Source organism: Tenrec ecaudatus, chromosome 6 (assembly GCF_050624435.1).
Source record: "Tenrec ecaudatus isolate mTenEca1 chromosome 6, mTenEca1.hap1, whole genome shotgun sequence".
Taxonomy (NCBI): Eukaryota; Metazoa; Chordata; class Mammalia; order Afrosoricida; family Tenrecidae; genus Tenrec; species Tenrec ecaudatus.
In genome coordinates, this window is record NC_134535.1 from 10,472,371 (window position 1) to 10,497,196 (window position 24,826).

General features: G+C 39.1%; 1 protein-coding gene across 1 annotated transcript in view; it reads right to left on the reverse strand.

Annotated features, from left to right (window-relative positions):
- The window catches only part of MRTFA (myocardin related transcription factor A), a 224,268-nt gene that overhangs the window by 148,557 nt on the left and 50,885 nt on the right, over positions 1-24,826 (reverse strand). The window contains exon 2 of the mRNA XM_075553608.1: positions 11,889-12,150. Coding sequence (XP_075409723.1) covers positions 11,889-12,150 — 262 coding nt within the window. The remainder of the gene's footprint in view (positions 1-11,888; positions 12,151-24,826) is intronic.

The window sequence follows — 24,826 nt, forward strand, 5'->3', positions numbered from 1 at the left end:
GTCTTTGCCCTAATCATTTTTTTCTCCTCTTTTCTTTTTTTTACATTTTATTAGGGACTCATACAACTCTTACCACAATCCATACATATACATACATCAATTGTATAAAGCACATCCATACATTCCCTGCCCCAATCATTCTCAAGGCATTTGCTCTCCACTTAAGCCCCTTGCATCAGGTCCTCTTTTTTTCCCCCCTCCCTCCCCATTCCCCCCTCCCTCATATGCCCTTGGTAATTTATACATCGTTGTTTTGTCATATCTTGCCCTATCCGGAGTCTCCCTTCCCCCCTTCTCTGCTGTCCCTCTCCCAGGGAAGAGGTCACATGTGGATCCTTGTAATCAGTTCCCCCTTTCCAACCCACTCACCCTCCACTCTCCCAGAATCGTCCCTCACACCCTTGGTCCTGAAGGTATCATCCACCCTGGATTCCCTGTACCTCCAACCCTCATATGTACCAGTGTACAGCCTCTGTCCTATCCAGCCCTGCAAGGTAGAATTCGGATCATGGTAGTTGGGGGGAGGAAGCATCCAGGATCCGGGGGAAAGCTGTGTTCTTCATCGATACTACCTCACACCCTAATTAACCCATCTCCTCTCCTAAACCCCTCTATGAGGGGATCTCCATTGGTCGACACTTGGGCCTTGGGTCTCCACTCCGCACTTCCCCCTTCATTTAATATGATATATATACATATATATACATACATATATACATATACACATATATACACATACATACACACACATATCTTTTTTTTTTTTTGCATGATGCCTTATACCTGGTCCCTTGGGCACCTCGTGATCGCACTGGCCGGTGTGCTTCTTCCATGTGGGCTTATTTGCTTCTGAGCTAGATGGCCGCTTGTTCACCTTCAAGCCTTTAAGACCCCAGACACTATCTCTTTTGATAGCCAGGCACCATCAGCTTTCTTCACCACATTTGCTTATGCACCCATTTGTCTTCAGCGATCCTATCATGGAGGTGTGCAGTCAATGATATGATTTTTTGTTCTTTGATGCCTGGTACCTGATCCCTTTGGGACCACTCGATCACACAGGCTGGTGTGTTCTCCCATGTGGACTTTGTTGCTTCTGAGTTAGATGGCCGCTTGTTTATCTTCAAGCCTTTAAGACCCCAGTCACTATCTCTTTTGATAGCCGGGCACCATCAGCTTTCTTCACCACATTTACTTGTTCACCCACTTTGGCTCCAGCCGTTGTGTCGGGAGAGTGAGCATCATAGAGTTCCAATTTAATAAAAGAAGGTATTCATGCATTGAGGGAGTGTTTGAGTAGAGGCACAAGGTCCTTCCGCCACCTTAATACTTGACCTATAAATATAGACACATAGATCTATTTCCCCATCCTCCTATATATATTTGCATGTACATGTCTTTGTCTAGACCTCAAGAGGTATACTCTAGCCCAGGTGGCAATGAAGCATGGTAGTAGGGCAGAAGGAAAGTCAAGGGAGATGGAGGAAAGAGCTAGGAGTCAAAGGGCATTCATGCAGCCTAATTTTAAATAGTCTGTTCTATTGTCCTCTAAATGTCTTCTGTTGATTGTGAAAAATCCATAGTTTAGAAACGAAGATTTCCACAGGTATAAGCAGCCTATGTGTGGGTAGGGAGTGGAGTCAGGGTGGGGGGTAACATTTCAGCTTTTATTTATTCAATTCTTCATGAGTGTAAGCAAAGAGCTTTCTCAACAGTGAGGTCACTTTCAAAATGTAAACATTCAGGTAGTACAAAATTCCTATGAAGTCACCAGCTGAGCAAGGATTTGTTACTCAGAATTCACGAAATGAGAAGAGATATCAGAGATGCCAGGGAAAGTGGTCCAAAGAAGAAGAGAAATCATAACATTTTCAAAAAATCTGCCTGGTTTTCAATCTTTATCCCCCACAAATTATCCCTTATCCACAAGCCACTACCCTCCAAATTTAGCTTGTAATATTTAAAATAAGAGGTCTGTTAGTGACTAATTCTTGTGGAAGAGCTTGCGAAAGGAACAGAAGGAGGTGGCAAACACTAGTAACTGTGGTGGCATATCTTGTTCTACTTTAGGTCTGAAATGTCTTCCTCACTTATCAGAGGCACTTTATAAACAACTAATGAATCTTAATTTCAATGTGTCAAAAAAATGAACAGTAACACACAGAACTGTAGGAAGGTTGAAGTTGTAAGAATGAAATAAAAGTAAAGACAAGGACAAAATAAAGTTCAAGAAAAGAACCCCTAAGGCCATCAATCCCTTCAATAGTTTATGAATCTAACTTATCTGACTGTAGTCTGGACCATCTCTGAATAATACAGTCTCTGTAATTACTATTCATTGTGTTTTAAATCTATATCCCTAAAATCAAGAGATACCTTTCCGGATACAGGCACATCCCCTACTAATAAACAGATTGTATTACAAAAGCTTATCTGCCATTTGATCATTTTAATTTGGAATGCATTTCCCCACAAAAGCCACGATACATGAATCATGGCAAAATTCCCAGCCTTGTCCACAAAAGCATATGAGATAATTGAGGTACACTATATTTGCAATGAAAAACAGGAGTGGCATTTTAGCTCCCAGTCATGGAGTGCCTGAAAATAGGCCTTAATCAGTTTTACATCAGTTGTGAAATTCGCTAACACTGAAGAGAGTACGTATCAGATTAGTAGGCAAAGGAGGTAGATATATAAGAAAATGACAGACAAAAAGTACTATTCCATTAAAAGAGGAGGTGGTGAGAATGAAACTTAGTTTTCCATTATGATACACTCATTTAGTGTATACCAGAACTCCTTGGAGCTATAGCCAATGGGGATAGGTATTGAACCATTAGAGAAATTAGATCATCTATTAGGGAATTGGATCATCAGACTTGTCAAAGCCCAGGTAGGTCAGGATCCAAAGGCAGATCAATTTTATCTTCCAGATCTAAGTGCTCAGGGTACACAAGGACTCTATCTTGCGTGAATGCAGACTCACAATGACCTTATGGGACAGGGTGGAACTGCCCCTTGTGAGTTTCCGAAAGGGGGCTGTAACTCTTTACAGGGATAAAAAGCTCCATATTTCTCCTGTGGAGAACTGGTGATTTTGAACAGCTGACCTTGTAGTTAGCAGCCCAATGCAGAACCATTACGCCACCAGGGTTCCTTCAGAAGAGGGCATAGGAGTAATATTTTTAAAAACACCTTGAAATTTCTTCACCAATTTCTTTTCTAGTTAGAACAAATATCTATTTTTCCTAAAGCGAGAGTTAACCAAAGGCACTTCCCTCCTCTTTAGGCTCTAATTTCCTATTTAGGAAACAGATATAAAAACTTTGCCCACTCTATCAGAAGGATCTTTCCTAAGTGAATGGGTATCTACATAAGGTGTTTCTACATGATACAGATCTGAAGAAAGAATTTCTCATTCAGTATCTCTGAATACACAACTCTCCCATCCACAAAGCCTCATCTTTCTCTCGCTGTACAGAAGAAAGTGATAGAATCTAATTCTAACAGTTTCTTTGATGTTTGCTGAGCACTGGGTGTTTTTTTCTGGTCACTGGCATACATCCCACCATCTAAATTAGTTTTCTTGAAGATAGCTTCTTTATTAAACCCCTCTCCCCATTAGCACTGATCTAATACTGGTATTTCATGATTGCTTTTTCTTTCTCATGCTAGACACAACGCGTTTTCTCAGGTTCCTTTTCTCCTGCAAAAAAAGACAATGATGTTCAATATACTATTATGTTAAAATAATTATGTTCAATATACTATTATGTTGGCCTGTTGAGTACAAGGGTCAACATTCTCTTAATAAGCAACATTATTACATTTAATTAAATTGGTTTTCTGGGAGTTCCAGAGCCACTGTAACAACTAAGGGAGTTTACTCATATCACACCTGGTTCAATCTAAAGGAAAGATCAGAAATTTTCAACCTGTGCTCCCTTGAGAAACACCTAAGGGGCAGAAAGGATACCAAGTAAGTGGGTCTCTGGGTCTCTGACTCCCCTATTCCAGCTTCATCTAATCAGAGAGGCACTTTCGTACATTGGACTCATAAATAATCTTCAAATTTAGAGTTCAACTTAAAAAATAGTTAAAACTAGTGGTCTAGATGGCCTATCATTGATTAAGTAAAATACTTTCTAAAGCAATTCATTTATAAAGGGATGGGCCGAGTTTTCTTTCTGTCCTGTTACAGAGACAACAATGACCTTTTTTCCCAAATGCTAAAACCTGAGGACTCAATGTTTTTATTACTTAATAGTTCTAATTCTATTATTTGTTCATTCAACAAACACTTTCAACCCCCTACTATATTCTACAACTACTCACAGTGTGGTCCTCAGATCAATAACACTGGCAGCACCTGAATGAATTCAAAATGCTGAACCTCACCAATGACCACCAAGGAATCAGAGTCACCATTTACCAGACCCTAGGTTCACATTCACACACTAAAGTCTCACTGGGCACTCAAGAGCCACAGTACATAAACGCACAGGGTACTTTTGGAAACACACTGAAAGAGCATGCACTTAACCTGAGCTAGGCATTTAAGGGAGTCCAGAAGGAAAGAAGCAAGGAAGCCCTGATTGCATAGTGGATTACACACTGGGCGGCTAACTGCTGGGTTAGTAGTTCTAAACCAGCTGCTACACGGAACAAAGATCTTATCCACTCCTATAAAGACGTGCAGTCTCGGAAACACACCAAAGGAGTTCTACCTTGTCCTATGTCACTATGAGTTGAAATCGACCTGATGGCAATGAGTTTGGTTATTTGTGTTGGAAGGAAGCTGGATCTTCCCCTGATTCTAGGACAGATAGAAAGGCTGGCCAGAGGGGAGGTGAACCGTCTTTTCGAAAGAAAATACAGCTCATAAAGAGGAACTGAGATGTGAAACTTCTTATGGGAAATTCCAAATGATTTCATGTGATGGGAAAAGATGAGGATGGGATGCAGAGAGGAGCAGGAAGCACAGACATGAAGGACCTGGTTTATCACCCAGACAAAATGGAGCACTAATGAGTAGTTTCACATAGGAGAGGAATAATCTCAAGTATGGCATAAGAAGATTATCATGGTGGCCAGAAGCAAACAGTTAGGAGGCTGTTGCAGTAAACCAAACAAGATTCTATTTTGAATTAAGTGGCAGCAGCAGAGGTGGCAAGCAAAACAACAGTGCATTAAATAGAAACGTGGCAGAATCTACAAAATATGGTGACCAATTTGGAGGAGCAAAAGACGGCGCAGCAAGGAGATCAAAACTGATTCCCAAAATATAAGAAAGCAAAAAATTCCAAACCCACTGCTATATGTCAAGTCTGACTCATAGCAAACTTCCAAGGCAGAGTGAACATGCTCCCTAAGATTGCTAGGGTTTTAAATCTTCATGGGCACAAACAACTTGGTCTTTTCCCCATGAAGCAGCTGGTATGTTATAACTGGTGACCTTGGGGTAAGTAGCCCAATGCATAAATGACTATACCACCAGACTCCCATTTCTCAAAACAGAATGCTATAAAATTTTTAAATAATTTTAAAATTTTAAATTAAAATGTCATTCTCAATCATTTACTTGTTGAAAGAGAAAATTGCTCTTTATAAACATTGTAAGTGTCCAAGTCTTTTTTAAAAAAAATCATTTTATTGGGGGCTCATACAACTCTTATCACAATCCATACACACATCCATTGTGTCAAGCACGTTTGTGCATTTGTTGCCATCATCATTCTCAAAACATTTGCTTTCTACTTTAGCCCTTGGTATCAACTCATTTTTTCCTCTCCCTTCCCACTTCCCCTATGTCTATGTCTTTTTGTATTAATTTTACTTCCGGGAGTTTGTCTTATAGTTATTTGTACCAAAATATACATATACTTATGTTTACTGCAGTACTATTTACAGCTGAAAAAAATGAAAATAATGTAAAGATCTCAAAGGAACAGACTGGTTAAATGCTGTATGAGGAGGCTTTTAAAAGTTCACAGAAATTTTCCATTATTTTTAGTTCCCACAAACTTTTTAAAGCCCCTGTGTATATATTAAGAGAAATCTTTTCTAAGACTATGTAATGGTATAGAAACATCTCATCCAACAAAATAATTTATTTTAAAAATCTCAAATTTTTACATAAAAATAATTTATGCAAAGGAGTGGAAAATAATTTATGTATTATAAATCAAATTTTCTGTCATCAAGTCAATTCCAATTCATAGCAACCCTATCAGAGGTTAGCACTGCCCAACAGATTTCCAAGAACTGTCCCAATAGGTTTTACAACGAGCAGAACCCTCATCTTTCTCTCACAGAGCACTTGGTAGTTCTAAATGAATGATCTTGTCGTTACCAACCCAACGTACAACCGGCTCTGCCACCCTGACTGTTTTATGCATTATCTGAGGGAGTAACTGAGCTCAGCAGAGCTTTCTCAATGTTTTATTCAAGGCAGAAATGAGCAACTCACTCTGAGTTAGTTACCCACTGACGTCACTTGGGAAGGTTCTCTCTGGTCACAGTGAACTTTTTCATAAAGGCAGTTTAGCTCAAACCTTGTTTTTTGTGATGTACAATTTAAGAGAACTGAATGCGCCTGTGAAATTTTGTTTCCTGCTCAGTTCGTTCCAGCAGGTCATACTGCTAATCAAGCTTTCTATTTAGAGCAGCGGTTCTCAACCTGGGGGTAGAACAACCCTTCCGCAGGGGCCACCTGATTCATAACAGTAGCAAAATTACAGTTATGAAGTAGCAACAAAAATAAATTTATGGTTGGGGTCACCACATCATGAGGAACTATGTTAAAGGGCAACAGCATTAGCAAGGTTGAGAACCACTGATTTAAAGGTTCTTCAAAGATTGCATAACAATGTACCCAAAAAAGCTTGATTTGTGGCAGACAGGGACTGATTTTGCCACCACCACAATGCACATCTCAGTGCGCCGATTTTGGGCAAAAAACAGCATGCCTCTCTTGTCCCACATACGTTATTCACCAGACCTTACTCCCTGAGACTTCTTTTTTCTTCTGAAAATGGAGAGAGACATGAAAGGACAGTGATTTGTCGATATAGAAGAGGTAAATACAAAAACAAGGGAGTCATCCAAACAGAATGAGTTTGAAAATGTTTCTAAGAATGGAATTGCAAATTTGACAAATGCATTAAGAGTAATAGAGTACCTTGAAGGTGATGAGGTTGTTTTATATAAAAAAAGTAAATACCTAGCTTTGGAAAAAAGATTTTGTTTTGGGGGGGGTACCCCCTTGTGTATGTATATAAAAGGAAACAAGTATAGAGACAAACAAAAAACTGATAGAAAATATATTAAATGCTGCCACTAGCTATCCTTAAATGTGGAAATATAAAGATTAAAAAAATTTCCTCCTAATACTTGTATCTAATTACATTTATCCAAAAACCTACTGCCCCCAGCCAAGTGTGACTGACATCAACTTCTTTAAGAATAAAACAAAACATCTATCTTTGATTTGAACTGGGTGAAAGATGGTAAAATTTCCTACCACGGAAAACACTAGACTGCAAGTCTGAAAGGAATAAGATGAGTTAGGCGTTCATCATCTGTGGAACAGCCAATGGAGGGGTTCACCACAAGAGCACGATTCAGGAGAGAGATATGACCTGGAGGTACTAGTATAGGAGTCAATAGCATTTGGTGGTGGTTTAATGCCAAAACTCTGGGGAAATCACTCAAGACAAAGTTACAGAGAAAAAAGAAAAGGCTGAGCTGCAAGAAGTAACAAACTTTGGGAGATGGGTAGAGAAAGAAAAAACAGCACAAAGGCTGAGTTGGAAAGGGAGTGACTGGGAAGACAGTTAAAAAGTTAAGTCAGGAAACTCAGTGGAGAAGTTTCCGGCCTATGGGAGTGGCTAATAAGGTTGAATGTTGCAGATCAGGAGGATAAAGAGTTCCTATTTGACCTGAACAAATGATATTAATGATTTTGGCTATGGGAAGTACTTAAGGGAGATTAGGAGTAGAAGCCAGAATGCAGTAGTCTCTGGGTTCCGAGAAAGCAGAAACAGTGATTGTAAACTACTCTTTCAGGAGTCTGGATACCAAGGAAAGGTTAGCAACCTGCTCATGAACAGAGGTTGGTTTCTAACACACACACCTTCCCTCCCCAAGCAAAATAAGAAAACCTTCAGTTAAATTATATGCTAAGAAGAAAGTCCAACAGCAATAGCTACCTTCTATTTCACAGAAAAGGGCAGATGGTGGCTACCAGGATCAACTTTCTTCACTTCTTGTCCTGATATCAGGAGTTTATTGTTAGCTCCCTTACCTCCCTGTGTGTAATTCCTCCTCGGACAGAGAAGAAAGCTTGTCCGTACTACTCTTGTCCAATGCAAGGTCAATCAGTACCTTTGGGTCCCATTCCCTCATATCCCCACAAGAACCTTGTTCCAACTCCCTTTTTAGACTTTCCTTCTGATTAACCCTTTCCTCTTAGCATATGAATAGACAGAAGTCTGTCCATCTTGGGGTGGACAGAGGGTGAGTAGCAATTATAATCAGGGAAACAAGCACAAAAAAAAACAGATTTGAGTGGGCACTAATTGTCAAACATGGGATACAAAGAATTCTTCCTCTAGTGGGATAAACAAGTAAACTTCACCAGACCATTCAACAAATATTTACTAGGTGCCAACTATGAACGAGAAGGCCTGGTGGCACTGTCAGGTAAGTGCTGGGCTGCTAACTGCAAGGTCTGTAGTTCAAACCACGAGTCATTCTTCAACAGAAAGATGAGGCTGTCTATTCCCATAAAAAATATACAGCCTCGGAAGCCCTATCTAAGGTTGTTCTGAGGTTGGACTGAATTAATGGGAGTGGGGTTTTGGGTTTGATTTTGCTATGAATCCGGCAATGTTCTAGGAGTTGGGACTGTGCCAGTGAACAAAATTAAGTTCCTGCTCCGAGGAAACTTATTATCAGAGGGGGCTTCAAAGAGCTAACAGGAAAATTCCATTACCCTTCAATTCCATTTTTCCACGAACTTACATATACACACAAGCACACACACGTGTTTTGAATAAAGACAAAGTTGGTCGTGAGGATAGAAAGTAACAGGAGGTGCAGTTTTAGGTAAACACACAGGGAAGGCCTTTTGAGTAAATGACCTTGATAAAGAAACCTTTATGAAAGCATAGCAAAAACGACAGACCCATGCTTGATGTGTTCAAGCAACAGCAAGAATGGCAGCCAGTGTGGCCGAACCCGAGTGTCATGAGCTGAGGAGAGTGGTAGGAAATGATGGTAGAGACTAGCTCAGGGGCCACATCATAAGAGCTATAATTTCATCATAAGGCTAAGAGAAAAGGAACTGAAGGACTTGGGAGAAAATGTAGCAATGTCTAAATTTAGTTTTCCAAGTCTCATTCATGTTTCTGAGTAGAGAATTGCAATTACAATGCATGAAGATAAAGAGCAACAGATAAACCAGAAGAGGGGCACTTGACATTGTGTGTGAGTGAGGAAGGCTTCTCAAAGCCGGTGCTTCCTGAATAGAATTCTCAAGTACTATTAAGAACAAGGGAAACGAAAGAGGTGGTGACCATCCCAAGTCAAGGGCAGAAATGTAGAAAAGGCTCAGGGGTTTTGAAAAGGTTTTGCATTTCTATACCCCAGCATCAAACTGTCAGAAAAATGTTTTTTTTAATACCAATTAAAATGTCTACATAAAAATATACAAATACCCTAACAAAATGTTAAAATATATACATTCAAATATACCCAGGAATAAAATATTTGCATGATGTTTATTTTAAAAGGTACAAAACTGTGGAAAAAATGGAAGGTCATTGGAGAAATAAAAATAGCCGATGGATATAAATGTGGGGATCAATAGCATAAGACAGTGGTTAAAGCCAAAGCTTTTTAAAAATCATTTTATTGTGATCTCTTACAGATATTATAACAATCCATAATTCAATAAGATCAAGCATAGTTGTACAATTGCTGCCACCATCATTTTCAAAACATTCTTTCTTCTTGAGCTCGTTGAAATCAGCTCCCCTTTATCCCCTTTCTTCCCTGCCTTACCATCCCCCAGGAAACCTTATAATTACATATATAATAAGTAAATTTGTGTGTATGTGTATCATTACTCCCGTTACTATTTCTGAAGGGTTTATCTATCTTGGATTTCATGCATCAAACGATCTTAATTATACAAATGAAAACATGCAGGTCTAACAAGATTAATGAGGTAAACTAAAACCATAATAGTAAGGGGAGGAAATATTAAAGAACTAGAGGGTAATTTTGTATTTCATCAGTGCTATGCTGCACCCTGGATATATCATCCTTTTGTGTGGCCCTTCTGTGAGAGATTGTCCAGTATAGTGCAGGTGGGTTTTGGGTCTCTACTTTGTCTACTTTCCAAGTCAATTTGATAGTTTTTGAACTTCTGATACCTCTTCCTGTCTTACATATGGGCTTTGTTGCTTCTCCGCTAGAAGGCAGCTTGCTTAACTTCAAGTCTTTAGACCCCAGATGCTATATCTTTAAAAACCATCAACTTTCTTCACCACATTTGCTTATAAACCCATTTTGTTTTCAGCGATCATGTCAAGAAGTTATCGTACATCACTGCCACATTATTAGAACAAACTGTTCTTGTACTGAGATAAGATTTAAGTGGAGGCCCACTTAAACTTAAGGAAAGTTCATCTGCTTCCTTACTGTATTAACACACACACCCACACACACATACAAATACACCACGTTTCTGATCAATTGAAATGTATCCGAGAGGAATTACTGAGAGGTGAAAGATGGGTTAATTTGATAGTAGGGCAGGAGGAAAGAAGAAAAAAACAGGAAAGAACAAGAAAATAAAAATTATGTATATAGGTATAAATACAGATATGTATATATGTAAACATACAAACAGACAAAGGAAAGAAAAAGGAAACAGAAAAGAACAAGAAAGTAAAAATTATATAAAGGTATAACTATAGATATGTATATATGTAAATGTATAAATATACAAATTTTTTTGCTTCGTATCTCACATAGAACAGTCCCTGAAAAATACTACCCTGATTTATTCTCAGGGAGTACTCTGACAAGGCACAGCACAGGACAAGTTTCCTAATGGCAGAGACTTGCTTACTTGCATGCTTACTTAATCCCTAATGTTTGCATCGTTTTTAATATAAAAGTAGTCCTTAGGTTATAAATAAGATCCATTCCTAAGTGTGTCTATAAGTGGATTTGTAGGGAAAATTGGAAAAGTGCATACATTTCTAATTTAGCTTTCCTTTAGTTGACAGGTTCCCAAACTTATTTGTACTACCCCTCTTTTCAGAAAAAAATTACCCAGCCCTCCCCTGGCAATTAAAAACTTTTATCCTGTGCTCGTGATCCAGGATAGTGTCAGCATCTGCCCAGGAAGTCTTGTCCACTTTGGGAAACAATGCTTTAGTGCAAGAAAAATGAGTCCTGGTGGCATAATGAATCACTCTTGGGCTATCAACCACAGCGTAAGCAGTTCTAACCCAGATGAGGAATTCTGCTATGAGGGTTGCTATGATCCAGAATCACTTCCATGGCAATGGGTTTTAGTGCAAGAAAAGGCTTGAAGACTTTCAATGATTTAAAAACGGCATGTACAGTAAGTGAATGTGACTATATGAAGAACTTATTGTGAGCAGGGGTTGGTTCAACCATTTTATAGTAATAGTAAATTTATGTCACATTAAAGGGCATATAGGAATTGTCAGCAAGTAGGAGTTCCTATTGACTGCATATACTATACTGACAATACAAGGTAATGAATTAAAAATGAGTATCTAGTACATTTTAAACATGAAGACAATGGTTCAAAGCAGGCAAGGCAAATTTGCATATCCACTCACCATTCTTCCGTTCACTAAGTGGAAGCAAGTTGGGATTCCTGCCAGGGTGGAGGCCAAGGGTCAGCTCGGGCTGCAGGGTGAGCTCCTGGAGCTCATTGGCAACAGCTTCACTCTGGGGGCTGGGGGCAGCAGACAGAGACACCAGCACTGGTTCATCATCATTTTCACCAGCCCCTCCTCCGTCCAGCCCATTCACAGCAATGACGGAAGGGGGCAGGCACACCACACTGGAGAAATCCACTTTGGCTTTCGTGATGGCAACCTGGAAATGGACGGTGAGAGAAAAACTTCAGATGTCACCATGCAGAGACTGTTCCACTGATATACACTGGACTCTGATATAAATGACAAAAAACTAAAGTCTGATATTGTCCTCAACTAGATCACTCAAGGAGGAAAGCAAACAATTGAAATAAAGGCAGCACACAGACAGACATGACTAATGGGGTAAAAGAATAAACTGGTTTGGGATAAGTACCCCGAGAAATAACATTTGATGACTATTCACATGGTACTAATGTACCACTACAATCTTAGAGTGAAAAGTTTTTTAAGAAAATAGTTCTCAAAAAAAGTTCAAACATTAGATTTCATAAAGAAGTATCAATATAGAGATGTCCAATTTATGATACTAGCCTAAATATTATGACTTACATGAATACTTGATTATACTGCCCCAGAATGAGATATGAAGAACATATGTCAATGTGAGAAAGTATAAGGTCTTCAAAAATGTTAGAGTACATGTAACACTAAAGTCTTTAGAAGAGGAACTTAAAAGTTAAGTGAATTGAGAATATATTCATTCACTGTATAAAGAATAATTTTTATGAAACATCTAAAATATGAAAGGAGCCTATTCTAGAGATATGCTTAAAAGAAACAAGAAATAAAAATATACTTTCATATGTGAAAATATCATAGGTTACTACAAAGAACTATACCAAAACCAAACATGGGTTTATGTTCGACGGAATAATGAAAAATATCTTTTACTTTCTTGCAGTTTCCAAATTTTCTCAAAAAAAGAAATCTATATTGCCGAGGCAGTTCTTGATATAGAAAAGAAACATCAGAGTTCCCTGCAGACTTATGTTAGGACTCTAATAATTTGCTTCAGATAAAGAAACCAAAATTGGTTTTATCTTCTATTTGGAAGATTTCAGAAGAGGAATGGACGGAGAACTCTGCTGTAAAATCAAGTTAAGACCAAGGGAGGGAGTGTCTACATTTTGGAGAAGACACAGATATTTCTGTTAGTGAGTATGATGGGTGCTATAGTTTGTTGTGCCAGCCTGGCCGATAAACACAAGTAGGATTAACTGAAGGGCAGAGGGATAAATGGCTCGGTGAGCCTCACCTTGGTTGTTCTGTGCCTCAGTTTAAAGGGGTACACTACCTGTGAGGTGCCTAGCCTAGGGACTGTGTCGCTGTAAGTTGAGGTCCCTTTAAGCCCACACGATTGGAATGTTCATCTCTGGAGCTGGGGACTGACAGCTGATGACAGTTGGGGACCTGCCTTAGTGTTTGCTGCCTGGGTATATGTAGCCCAGCTCTCTCTACAGAAGGGGACTGGCAACTGGCAGCTCTCAAAACTTGAAGGACTGCTAGTGTCTCACTGCTTTATAATTTAACTGTTAATTTCTTGTATTATCTATCTGTATATTATTTAATGGTTTATTTCTTGAATTATGTATCTATCTTTATAAATATATTTATATATAATTACTAGCAATCTGGTTTGTCTCTCTAGAGAACCCTGTCCAATACAATGGGTGAATGGGAAGGAGCAAACACATTGGGAAGGGATGCTAAATAATGATTGTAGGGAACCTAGGGGTACAATAAACCAAATTTTAAGTTCCTGGGTAGACACTATTGAGTAATGTTTGTATCCAACCCTCGGTGAATGATACCATGGGCTAAATGCCATGATAACCTTGAACAGCAGCCTTGCAGGCAGCATAGCATCCCCCAAGGACCACACCAGAGGGACTCGTTATAACTGAGCCCGGCCTCAAAGCTGCCTGAGGACTGAGGACAGGAATACTTTGAAGGGAAAGGAAGTTGAGGAAGTGGCAGTCACTGCACCTTGGGGGGAACCCCTGGCCTGGTGAGTGTCCAATGAAAAGGGACCCAGGCTCCTAAGGGCCAGCAAACGATCCCTGAACTAACTACAAGCTTTTCTCTTGTGGAAAAAAAAAAAAAAAAGAAAAGGGACCCAGGAACACCATATATCTAGTACCTCCATTTTTCCCTTTCACTGATATGACAAGTTTTGATCTGTTGGGTAGGGATCTGCACTTTGATACAGGAATTCCACCCTCCACCCCCGCTCCAATCCCCATGCTCAGTGCAAACAGCACTTAATCCATTGGGACATCGAATTGTGCAGGGCAACAACTCATGAGATGCACGTGGCTCATGTGGTGGAGCTGTACTTGCATAGACTCCTCATACTGACAGCACCCTGGGTTCAATGTCACTGGAAAAATTGCTGATGTTATCAATGCAATTGCCTTATACCCCAGGGGGATGACTGACAATGTTTTCTTTTTTTATTTCTTCAGGCTTTTGTTTTTCTGTCTTTTGTTTGGCTTTTTTGTTGTTTGTTTGCTTATGTGCTTGTTTGTTGCTGTTGTTGGTGGTGGTGGTCTTGTTTTTGTGATAATATGACCATTAAAGTAAACCAGAGTCTGCATGTCATGTAGGCAAACAGATGGATTCTGGGCTCTCACTTAACTCTAGTCCCAATCCAAGAAGTTAGTTCTGATAGCATTGTCCTGCTAGATACTTACCTTCATGAAAGGAACACTGAAGATAAGAGTGCTACAGCAAAGTGTGATGAAGAAAGCAGGTGAAGCCCAGCTATCGATTGGAATAGTATCTGGAGTCTTAAAGGTTTGTATTCAAACAAGCAGCTAAGTGAGGAGTCAATTAAGTCCACATAGAAGAAGCACACCAGCCTGTGTGATCCAAAGATGATAATAACAAAATCCAAATGTGATAAAGGGAAAGTATCAGAACTTAAATTGTGAATACCCAATATGTAAAAGGCTATGGAGGGCAATGAGAGCCCAAAATCCATCTGCTGAGTATCTAGTTGGATGAAGCCTCTGGTAGATCCCTTCTACCACAGGCAAAAGGCTCAAACAGCTTTACTATCAGACAGGTTATTGTAAACTTGATTATGGAGGATCTGGTGGATCAAACATGGTATAATTTGACACTTAAGTCAGTTGACCTCTCTCTTGACCCAACCTGAATTTGATCTAGACTCAAGTATTTCTTGAGGATTCTACAACAAAGATTTCTTCCTTGGCTTGTAAAATATTGATGGTGGTCTTTTCTTTCTTACTCTTTATTTGTACTTTTATCTTTATATTATTATTATTTTACTCTTGCTATTTTATTTAGTTTTTATTTTTTGTTATTGTTGGCTTTGCCAGTTTGTGAAACACAGGAGTAGATGCACAGAGATAATAACTGATGGTTTATTGGGGATGGGAGAGGAGATAAAATATAATTGGGGAGCAAACGATAAATCTAGGAGGGGGGAGGGGGCACTAGAACTGATTGCGATTATGTATACACAACTCATTTTAAAAGCAATTTAATCATGCAAGTGTATAATAATATCAAGAAAAACACTTTAAAAAAAGAATGTTGACATGTGAAAAATGTAGCCAATGTCATTAAGCAATATGTATAGAAATTATTTAATGGGAACCTAATTTGCCAAGTAAACTCTCACTAACATACAATATATTTTTAAAATCAAGCATGAAGTTCTTGTTCTTAAAAACAAAAAACATTACAGTCTACCTTCACATAAGGTTATAATGTGTCCAAACCTGATTGTAGTTCTGATGTACCTCTTAAAACATAACTGGCTTGGGAAATGCCCAGATAGAGCAAGTAAGATGAGAGAATACCATTAAGGATAATACAGATATTAAGGACTTTCTATTCCAAAAATGCCAGAAGACAACTTATCTTAAGTATATTTAGGGAAAAAAATGAAACATTAGGAACTCATTATCCCAAGGAGACAAGAAATTTTAGGAATGTGATACCACAAGAAGCTGTAGGGATAACCAATGGACAAAAGATTTTTTTAACCTACTTTAAAAAATCATTTTATTGAGGGCTCTTATCACAATCCGTATATACATCCATTATGTAAAGCACATTTGTACATATGTTGCCATCATCATTTTCAAAACATTTTCTTTTGACTTGAACCCTTGGTATCAGTTCATTATGTCCCCTCCCCCACCCTCCCTCACAAACCCTTGATAATTTGTAATGTTTTCCTAAAGTCTTACATTGACTGCTCTCTTCACCCAATTGTCTGTTGTCCACCCCCCTGGGAGAGGGTTATATGTGATCGGTTCCCCCTTTCTCCTTCCACCTTCCCCTTCCCTTCCTGGTATCACTACTCTCATTATTGGTCCTGAGGGGTTTAATCTGTCCTGGATTCCCTGTGTTTCCAGCTCTTGCCTGTAACAGTGTACATGCTCTGGTCTAGCTGGATTTATAAGGCAGAACTGGAGTCATCATAGTAGGGTGGAGGAAAGCATTAAAGAACTAGAGGAAATCCCCACACAATCGCTGAAGGCAAAGCAGATGCATAAGCAAATGTGGTGAAGAAAGCTGATGGTGCCCGGTTATCAAAAGATTGCGTTTGGGGTCTTAATGGCTTGAAGATAAATAGGCAGCCATCTAGCTCAGAAGCAACAAAGCCCACATAGAAGCAGCACACCAGCCTGTGTGACCACGAGGTGCTGAAGGCATCAGTTAGTTATCAGGCAACACAGAACAAAAAAATCATATCATGTGCTCACCTCCCTGATATGATCGCTGAAGACAAATGTGTGCATAAGCAAATGTGGTGAAGAAAGCTGATGGTGCCCGGCTATCAAAAGATATAACATCTCGGGTCTTAAAGGTTTGAAGGTAAACAAGCGGCGATCTAGCTCAGAATTAATAAAGCCCACATGGAAGAAGCATACCAGCCTGTGTGACCACGAGGTGTCGGGATCAGGGATCAGGCATCATCAGAACAAAAAATCATCTAATTGTGAATGAGGGGAAGTACGGAGTGAAGACCCAAATTCCATCTGTAGGCAATTGGACATCCTCTCGAGAAGGGTCACGGGGAGAAGAGCCACTCAGGGCGCAGTGTAGCAAGGATGAACCATACTACTTTCCTCTAGTTCCTAAATGCTTCCTCCCCACCATTATCATGATCCCAATTCGACCTCACAAATTTGGCTAGACCAGAGGATGTACACTGGTACAAATAGGAACTGAAACACAGGGAATCCAGGGCAGATGATCCCTTCAGGACCAGTGGTGCAAGTGGCGACACCAGGAGGGTAAAGGGAGGGGGGGGTGGAAAGGGGAACTGATTACAAGGATCTATAACCTCCTTCCTGGGGGACGGACAACAGCAATATGGGTGAAGGGAGATGTAGGACAGTGCAAGACAAGACAAAACAATAATTTATAAATTATCTAGGGTTCATGAGGGAAGGGGGAGTACGGAGAGGGAAAAAATGAGGAGCTGATGCCGGAGGCTTACGTGGAGAACAAATGTTAAGAATGATGAAGGCAATGAATGTACAGATGTGCTTTACACAATTGATGTATGTATGGATTGTGATAAGAGCTGTGTGAGGCCCTAATAAAATGATTTTTTTTTAAGGAACTAGAGGAAATTTATATGTTTCATTGGTGCTATACTGCACCCTGACTGGCTCGTTTCTTCTTTGTGACCCTTCTTTTAACAGAATATTCAATTGTCTACAGATGGGCTTTGGGTCTTCACTCCATACTCCCCCCTCAATCACGATGATATGATTTTTTGTTCTGAGTCTTTGATGCCTGATACCTGGTCCCATTGACACCTCATAATCACACAGGCTGGTATGCTTCTTCCATATGGGCTTTGTTGCTTATCTGCTAGATGGCCACTTGTTTATCTTCAAGGCTTTAAGATCTCAGATGCTGTAACTTTTGATAGCGGGGCACCATCAGCTTTCTTTACATTTACTTATGCTCCCATTTTGTCTTGAGTGATGTCAGGAAGGTGAGCAACACGGAATGCCGGGTTATGAGAACTAAGTGTTCTTGCGTTAAGGGAGTATTTGAATAGAGGTCCAATCTCCATCTGCTACCTTAATACTTAAATATAAATATATGTACATAGATCTATTTCCCTATCATTATATGTATTTACTTATGTACACGCCTGTATTTAGACCTCTATAAATGTCCTTTGCCTCCTAGTTATTTCCTCTATTTCAGGCAAAGTATTTTTAAGGGCTTGAACAATTGTTAGAATTACAAAAGAACAGATGACTACTAAGAAAATCCATAATCTTGCCTTCAAGAATTCCTTTTCATCTTGTCTATAATTCATCACAATCTAAATTTTAAATGTTTCTATATGTATTAGGAACATATTCAAAGGCAAAAAACAAATCTATAACCATCAAGTCAATTCTGATTCATATCAACCCTATATAAGGATTCTGAGGATGCAAATCTTTTTAGGAACAAATAGCCTCAACTTCCTTCTGCAGATGGGCTGGTGGGTTTGAAGTGCTACCCTTGCAGTTAGCAGTCCAGCATTTATACAACAGTGCTAACACAGTTCCTTATTGGAAGCATAACAATTATCACATGGAATTAATCCTGGTCCAGTATTATTTTGCCATTAACACTAAAACGTTAAGCTTACTTTTGTTAAAAGCAACCTTTTATGATTAAAAGGACTTCAAGATCAGAAAGTTTAGGGACTCTTTGTAACTAACTTTCACTGGACTCCACAATAACCTTTGCCACCCTCATGAATAAACATGTGTTCACATACAAGTCCTCACAAAAAAGGATGATGGCACTGAAATGTGTGTTTAACAAAAAATGTTTAAATGAGTCCTAAAGGAAAGTAGAAATCAGATGCTATGAAAACTTCAGATGCTATCAAAACTTCAATCATAGGACTTGTGAAAAGTAGATTCACAATATATTTTATTTTCAATAAAGAGTTGCTGGGCGTTTATACTTTCTAGAAACAATAGAAAATTGAACAACAAAATTGTAATTTAAACAACTCTTTATGCAGTGGCTTGGTCCTTAGTTGCATTTCACAGGCGTTCAGATAAATAGAGTTTGCACTAAACAAAGACTGGCATTTAGATAAATAGTGGTGAAAAGCAAATGAGGAACCAGACAATCTAGATGACATAAAAGATGGATGCATGAATGATACAGAAACTGATAATAATAATATATGGAAAAACAGGAACCAGTGAACCCCATTCCACATAAGTACTACAGTTAAACTGTTGAGTTGGAATCCTTGTTTCATGTAGGAAAGTCTTTAACAAACAGCAAAACTCAATTATTTCAGACTTAATATGTGTGTCACTACAACTGTTATATAACTCAAAATGAAAATAAACAGCTGCAAACATCCATTAATAATTGAAATGTCAAATGTCCAAAGTATGACTCTAATAAATTAGGAAGCTGTCAGAAATAAAAGGAAATGTATGAAGATTGATATTGAAAATTAAAAAGAAAATTAAAACAAGTTCAAGAGGGCCAAAATACAATCTTGAATATATACCACCTGAACTTAAATATCATCTCAAGAACAAAAAGGTCACTAACCATTAACGACAGATTTTACAAACTGTGGGATGACATCAAGAATATCATACATGATGTGTATATGTATATATGTATGTGTATGTATATATATATATCATATTAAATGAAGGGGGAAGTGCAGAGTGGAGACCCAAGGCCCAAGTGTCGACCAATGGAGATCTCCTCATAGAGGGGTTTAGGAGAGGAGATGGGTTAATTAGGGTGTGAGGTAGTATCGATGAAGAACACAGCTTTCCCCAGATCCTGGATGCTTCCTCCCCCCAACTACCATGATCCGAATTCTACCTTGCAGGGCTGGATAGGACAGAGGCTGTACACTGGTGCATATGAGGGTTGGAGGTACAGGGAATCCAGGGTGGATGATACCTTCAGGACCAAGGGTGTGAGGGACGATGCTGGGAGAGTGGAGGGTGAGTGGGTTGGAAAGGGGGAACTGATTACAAGGATCCACATGTGACCTCTTCCCTGGGAGAGGGACAGCAGAGAAGGGGGGAAGGGAGACTCCGGAGAGGGCAAGATATGACAAAATAACGATGTATAAATTACCAAGGGCACATGAGGGAGGGGGGAATGGGGAGGGAGGGGGAAAAAAAGAAGAGGACCTGATGCAAGGGGCTTTAAGTGGAGAGCAAATGCCTTGAGAATGATTGGGGCAGGGAATGTATGGATGTGCTTTATACAATTGATGTATGTATATGTATGGATTGTGGTAAGAGTTGTATGAGTCCCTAATAAAATGTAAAAGAAGAAAAGAGAAAAAAAATGATTAGGGCAAAGACTGTACAGATGTGCTTTATACAATTGATGTATGTATATGTATGAACTGTGAAAAGAATTGTATGAGCCCCAATAAATTGTTAAAATAAAAAAAAATTTAAAAAAAAGAATATCATACATGAAGAAAGCAAGAGGTCATTTAAAAAAAAGACTGAAGTGGATGTCAGAACTCTGAAACTTACTCTTGAACACAGAGTAGTGAAAGAAATGATTAAGTTAAAGCTGAACAGGAAATTTGAAGCAGCTTCAGAAGACATTACAGGATTATAATGGCATGTGCAAAGACATGGGTTTAGAAATCCCAAAGGAAGAACATACTCAGGACAAGGGGTACACAAAAAGCCCTGAAATTTTTGCTCCCCCCCCAGTTATGTATTTAATTTCTTTTGACAAAACAACCTTATCACCTTCAAAGTACTCTCCATTACACTGAATACATTTGTCAAATCTGCTTTTCCATTCTTGGAAACATTTTTCATGTTCATCTGTTTGGACGGCTGACATTACGTCCTTCGTTGTTGTTTTTCTTTACCTCTTATACATCATCAAATTGCTGTGCTTTCATGACCCTCTTCATTCGTGGAAACAAAAAAGTCTCATGGAGTGAGGTCAGGTGATTAAGGTGTGTAGAACACAAGAAACATGCTGTTTCTTGTAAAAAATTGGCGCCCTGAGATTGCTGCATAAGCAGGTGCGTTGTTGTGGTGGCAAAACTAGTGCCCCATCTGCCACAAATCCAGGACTTTTTTGTTGCACAGTTACGCAATCTTTTCAGAACCACTAAATAGTGATTAACAGTCTGACCTGGTGGAACGAACTCCAAACTCAATATACCCCTCACATTAAAAAAAAAAAGCATCAATTTTGTGGGGGGTACCTCCTCCTATATCAAGCTGAAAGAACTAGGGGGTAGTGACTGGTGGTAGGGAGACTGAAGAATACCATGGGTAAAATATTGAACAGTATGGAAAGTATCAAAAGAAGATGGATGCACTCCACAGTCACTGTTGCTGAAATGCTTTAAAAAACTGACGCAGAGTTGGAAACTCAACTATGTCAAGAGGAAGACACCTACCAGGCCAACAAGAATGAAGAGATTCATACATGTGCCCATTCTAAAGAAAGATGACCCAACAGAATGTGGAAATTATTTTACAATGTCATCAATATCACATGTAATTAAACTTTTGCTGAAGATGAGTCAAAACCAATTGAAACAATAAATTGACAGAGATTTGCCAGAAATTAATTCGAGGAAAACTCAGAAAAGAATGTGGATGAGGGCTATCACTACTGACATGAGCTGGATCTTGGTAAAAAACAGAGAATACTAGAAACATGTTTACTGTGTTTTACTGAGTGATCATAACAAATTACAGGCAATGTCAGAAGAATAGAAACACTTCATTGAACTCATGCTGAACCCAAACACACATCATGTGGCAATTATTTGAATAGAACAAGGGCATACTGTACAGTTTAAAATCAGGTAATGTGTGTGTCATGGCTGCACTCTTTCACTACATTTATTCAAGTAATATGGTGAGTAAATAATCCACAAAGCTAGACCATATGAAAAATACGGCATCAGGATTTGAAGGCTTATTAACAACTTGTGATATGCCGATGAATCAACCTTGCTTGCTGAATGCAAGAAGAGCTTGAAGCACTTGCTAATGAAAATCAAAGATGTCAGCCTTCAGTATGGATTGCAATTAGACAAAGAAAACCAAAATTCTCACAACTGGACCAATAATAATAATGAAAACATTATTAAAAATGGAGAAAGGGTTGAATTTGTCATGGACTTAATTTTATTTGGATCTACAATCAATGTTCACAGAAATAGTTAAGAAATCAAATGATGTATTGCATTGGGAAATTTTGCAAAGAACACTGAAAGTATCACAGACTGTCAAATGAGCAAATTTTATCTTGGAGGACATACACCAGAATGCTCCTTATAAGTGAGGATAGTAAGACTTCATCTCAAATACTTTGTACATGTCATCAGGAGAAACCAGTCCCTAGGAAGGGATATCATACTTGGTAAAGTAGTGATCAGCGAAAATGTGAAGACTCTTGATGAGCTGAGCTGACACAGTGACTGCAACAGTGGGCTCAACAATGGGCACTGGATGGGGCAGTGTTTTCTCTGTTGTATCAGGGTCGCTAAGAGTAGAACTGACTCAAAAGCACCTAACAACAACATGATATAGTGTGAGACGATGCAAAATTTGAGACTAAGTAAAATGCTACTTTGGATAGTGGGGAATAAAAGAATCCAAGCAATTGTACAGTGTTTGCCTGACTAAGACAAAAACAAAACACTGCCACACAGTATTCAATGCTCTATGTAATTACAAAGGAGATCAACAAGTCAAAAGGCAACACTTTACCTGAATATTTTAAATTTTAAATAAATTATTTATTAAAATTTCATTGAAAATAAGACATCTGCTTTAAAATAACTTAATTAACTCACATTTATTAAACTTGAAGGAATAAAATTATATGAAATATTTCAAATATTCTTAATTTTTCATTTTTTCCAAATAGCCTTCCTCTAAATACTTTAAATTAAGATAACTATTACTTATACAGAGATCCAAAGATTTGACATTTACACAGTATTCCTAGAGACACCAAAGATCATGATATGGTATGATTTTTCTAACTAAAAGTAAATTTAAACTGTGTTAGTCTGTGATTGAAGTGCACACTAAGTGCACATAAGCAATTGTGGCGTGAGGTCCACTTTTACACAGGCTTTCATGCCATGATCTCATAATTTTTACAAATGACTGGATGACACTATGCAAATGAAGTTCTTGGCACTATGTAAATAACATGCATGAAACTCTACAAACAAATTGGTCAGTTTTATTATTCTGCGAGTCTTAAAATGACCCATACCAGAGGTGAAACAAGAAGATCAATAAGAAAGCAGAGCCAGGAGTGGAGCACGTCCTGAGTTCACGTCCTTGTACAAAATACCTCCTAAACTCAAGACACAGAGAATGTTTTAACACTAGAAATAGCAGCAGCAGCAGCAGCACCACCACCACCACCACCACCACCAGCAGCACCACCAGCAGCACCACCAGCACCACCACCACCACGACGGAAATAGTGGTAGCAGAACCACAAGACTGGTGTGAGATTGGTGTGGAGGGTACTCAACAGGTGAGAAAGCCTGCTGAGTGAGGTACTTATAAAAGGTATGCCAACCTACGTATAAAGAAAACTTATTGCCTTCAAGTAGAAGACTTTCTGGCAGAATTGTTGGCAGTGCTACAGAGCATTGTAACATGTGCCCAGTAAGAGAAGTGGTCCTGTCTGAAGATTTGTACAGTGAATCATTCATGAATTGTAGCATGGTACTTCCCTAATAGATCCCCAAATCAAGAGTTTTACCTGTGGGTTCTGTATGGCCACTGTAACAAATTAATTGAACCTCGCTGAGTTGTAGAGAGTGCTGTGGGAGGGACTGATACAGGAATTGGCTACAAGATTGGAGAGATGAAGAAGAGATGACCTCCACTCACAGGAATCGGCCTTGAGCTGTTGATGCTAATAATGATTCTAGCTCTTGGTCCTTGCTGGATACCATTTTCACAGCAGTACTCTGAAACATTTTTCCCCCATTGAAATTTTATGGAAAAATGGCTGAGTTACGAATTGAATTGTGTCCCTGTCCCTCAATATATGTCAACTTGGGTAGGCCACGTTTTCATTCCTCGGTGTCAATAATTATCATCCATTTTTGTTTTTGTTTTCTTTTTCCAAACATATTTGGTTTTTTTTAAACGTTTTATTAGGGGCTCATATACCTCTTATCACAATACATACATACATCAATTGTGTAAAGCACATCTGTACACTCACTGCCATCATTTTCAAAGCATTTGCTCTCCATTTAAGCCCTTTGCATCAGGTCCTCTTTTTCCCCCCTCCCTCCCTGCTCCCCTCTCCCTCATGAGCCCTTGATAATTTATAAATTATTATTTTGTCATATCTTTCCCTGTCCGACATCTCCCTTCACCCCCTTTTCTGTTGTCCGTCCCCCAGGGAGGAGGTCACATGTAGAACCTTGTAATGGGTTCCCTCTTTCCAATCCACTCTCCCTCTACCCTCCAAGTATGGCCACTCACACCCCTGGTCCTGAAGATATTATCCACCCTAGATTCCCTGTGCCTCCAGCTCCTATATGCACCAGTGTACATCCTCTGCTCTATCCAGACTTGCAAAGTAAAATTCGGATGATAGTGGGGGTGGGGGAGGAAGCATTTAGGAACTAGAGGAAAGCTATATTCTTCATCGGTGCTACATGGCACCTGACTGCTTCATCTCCTCCCCTAGACACCTCTGCAAGGGGATCTCCAGTGGCCGACAAATGGGCTTTGGGTCTCCACTCTGTACTTCACCCTTCATTCACTATGGTAGGATTTTTTTTGTTCTGATGATGCCTTATACCT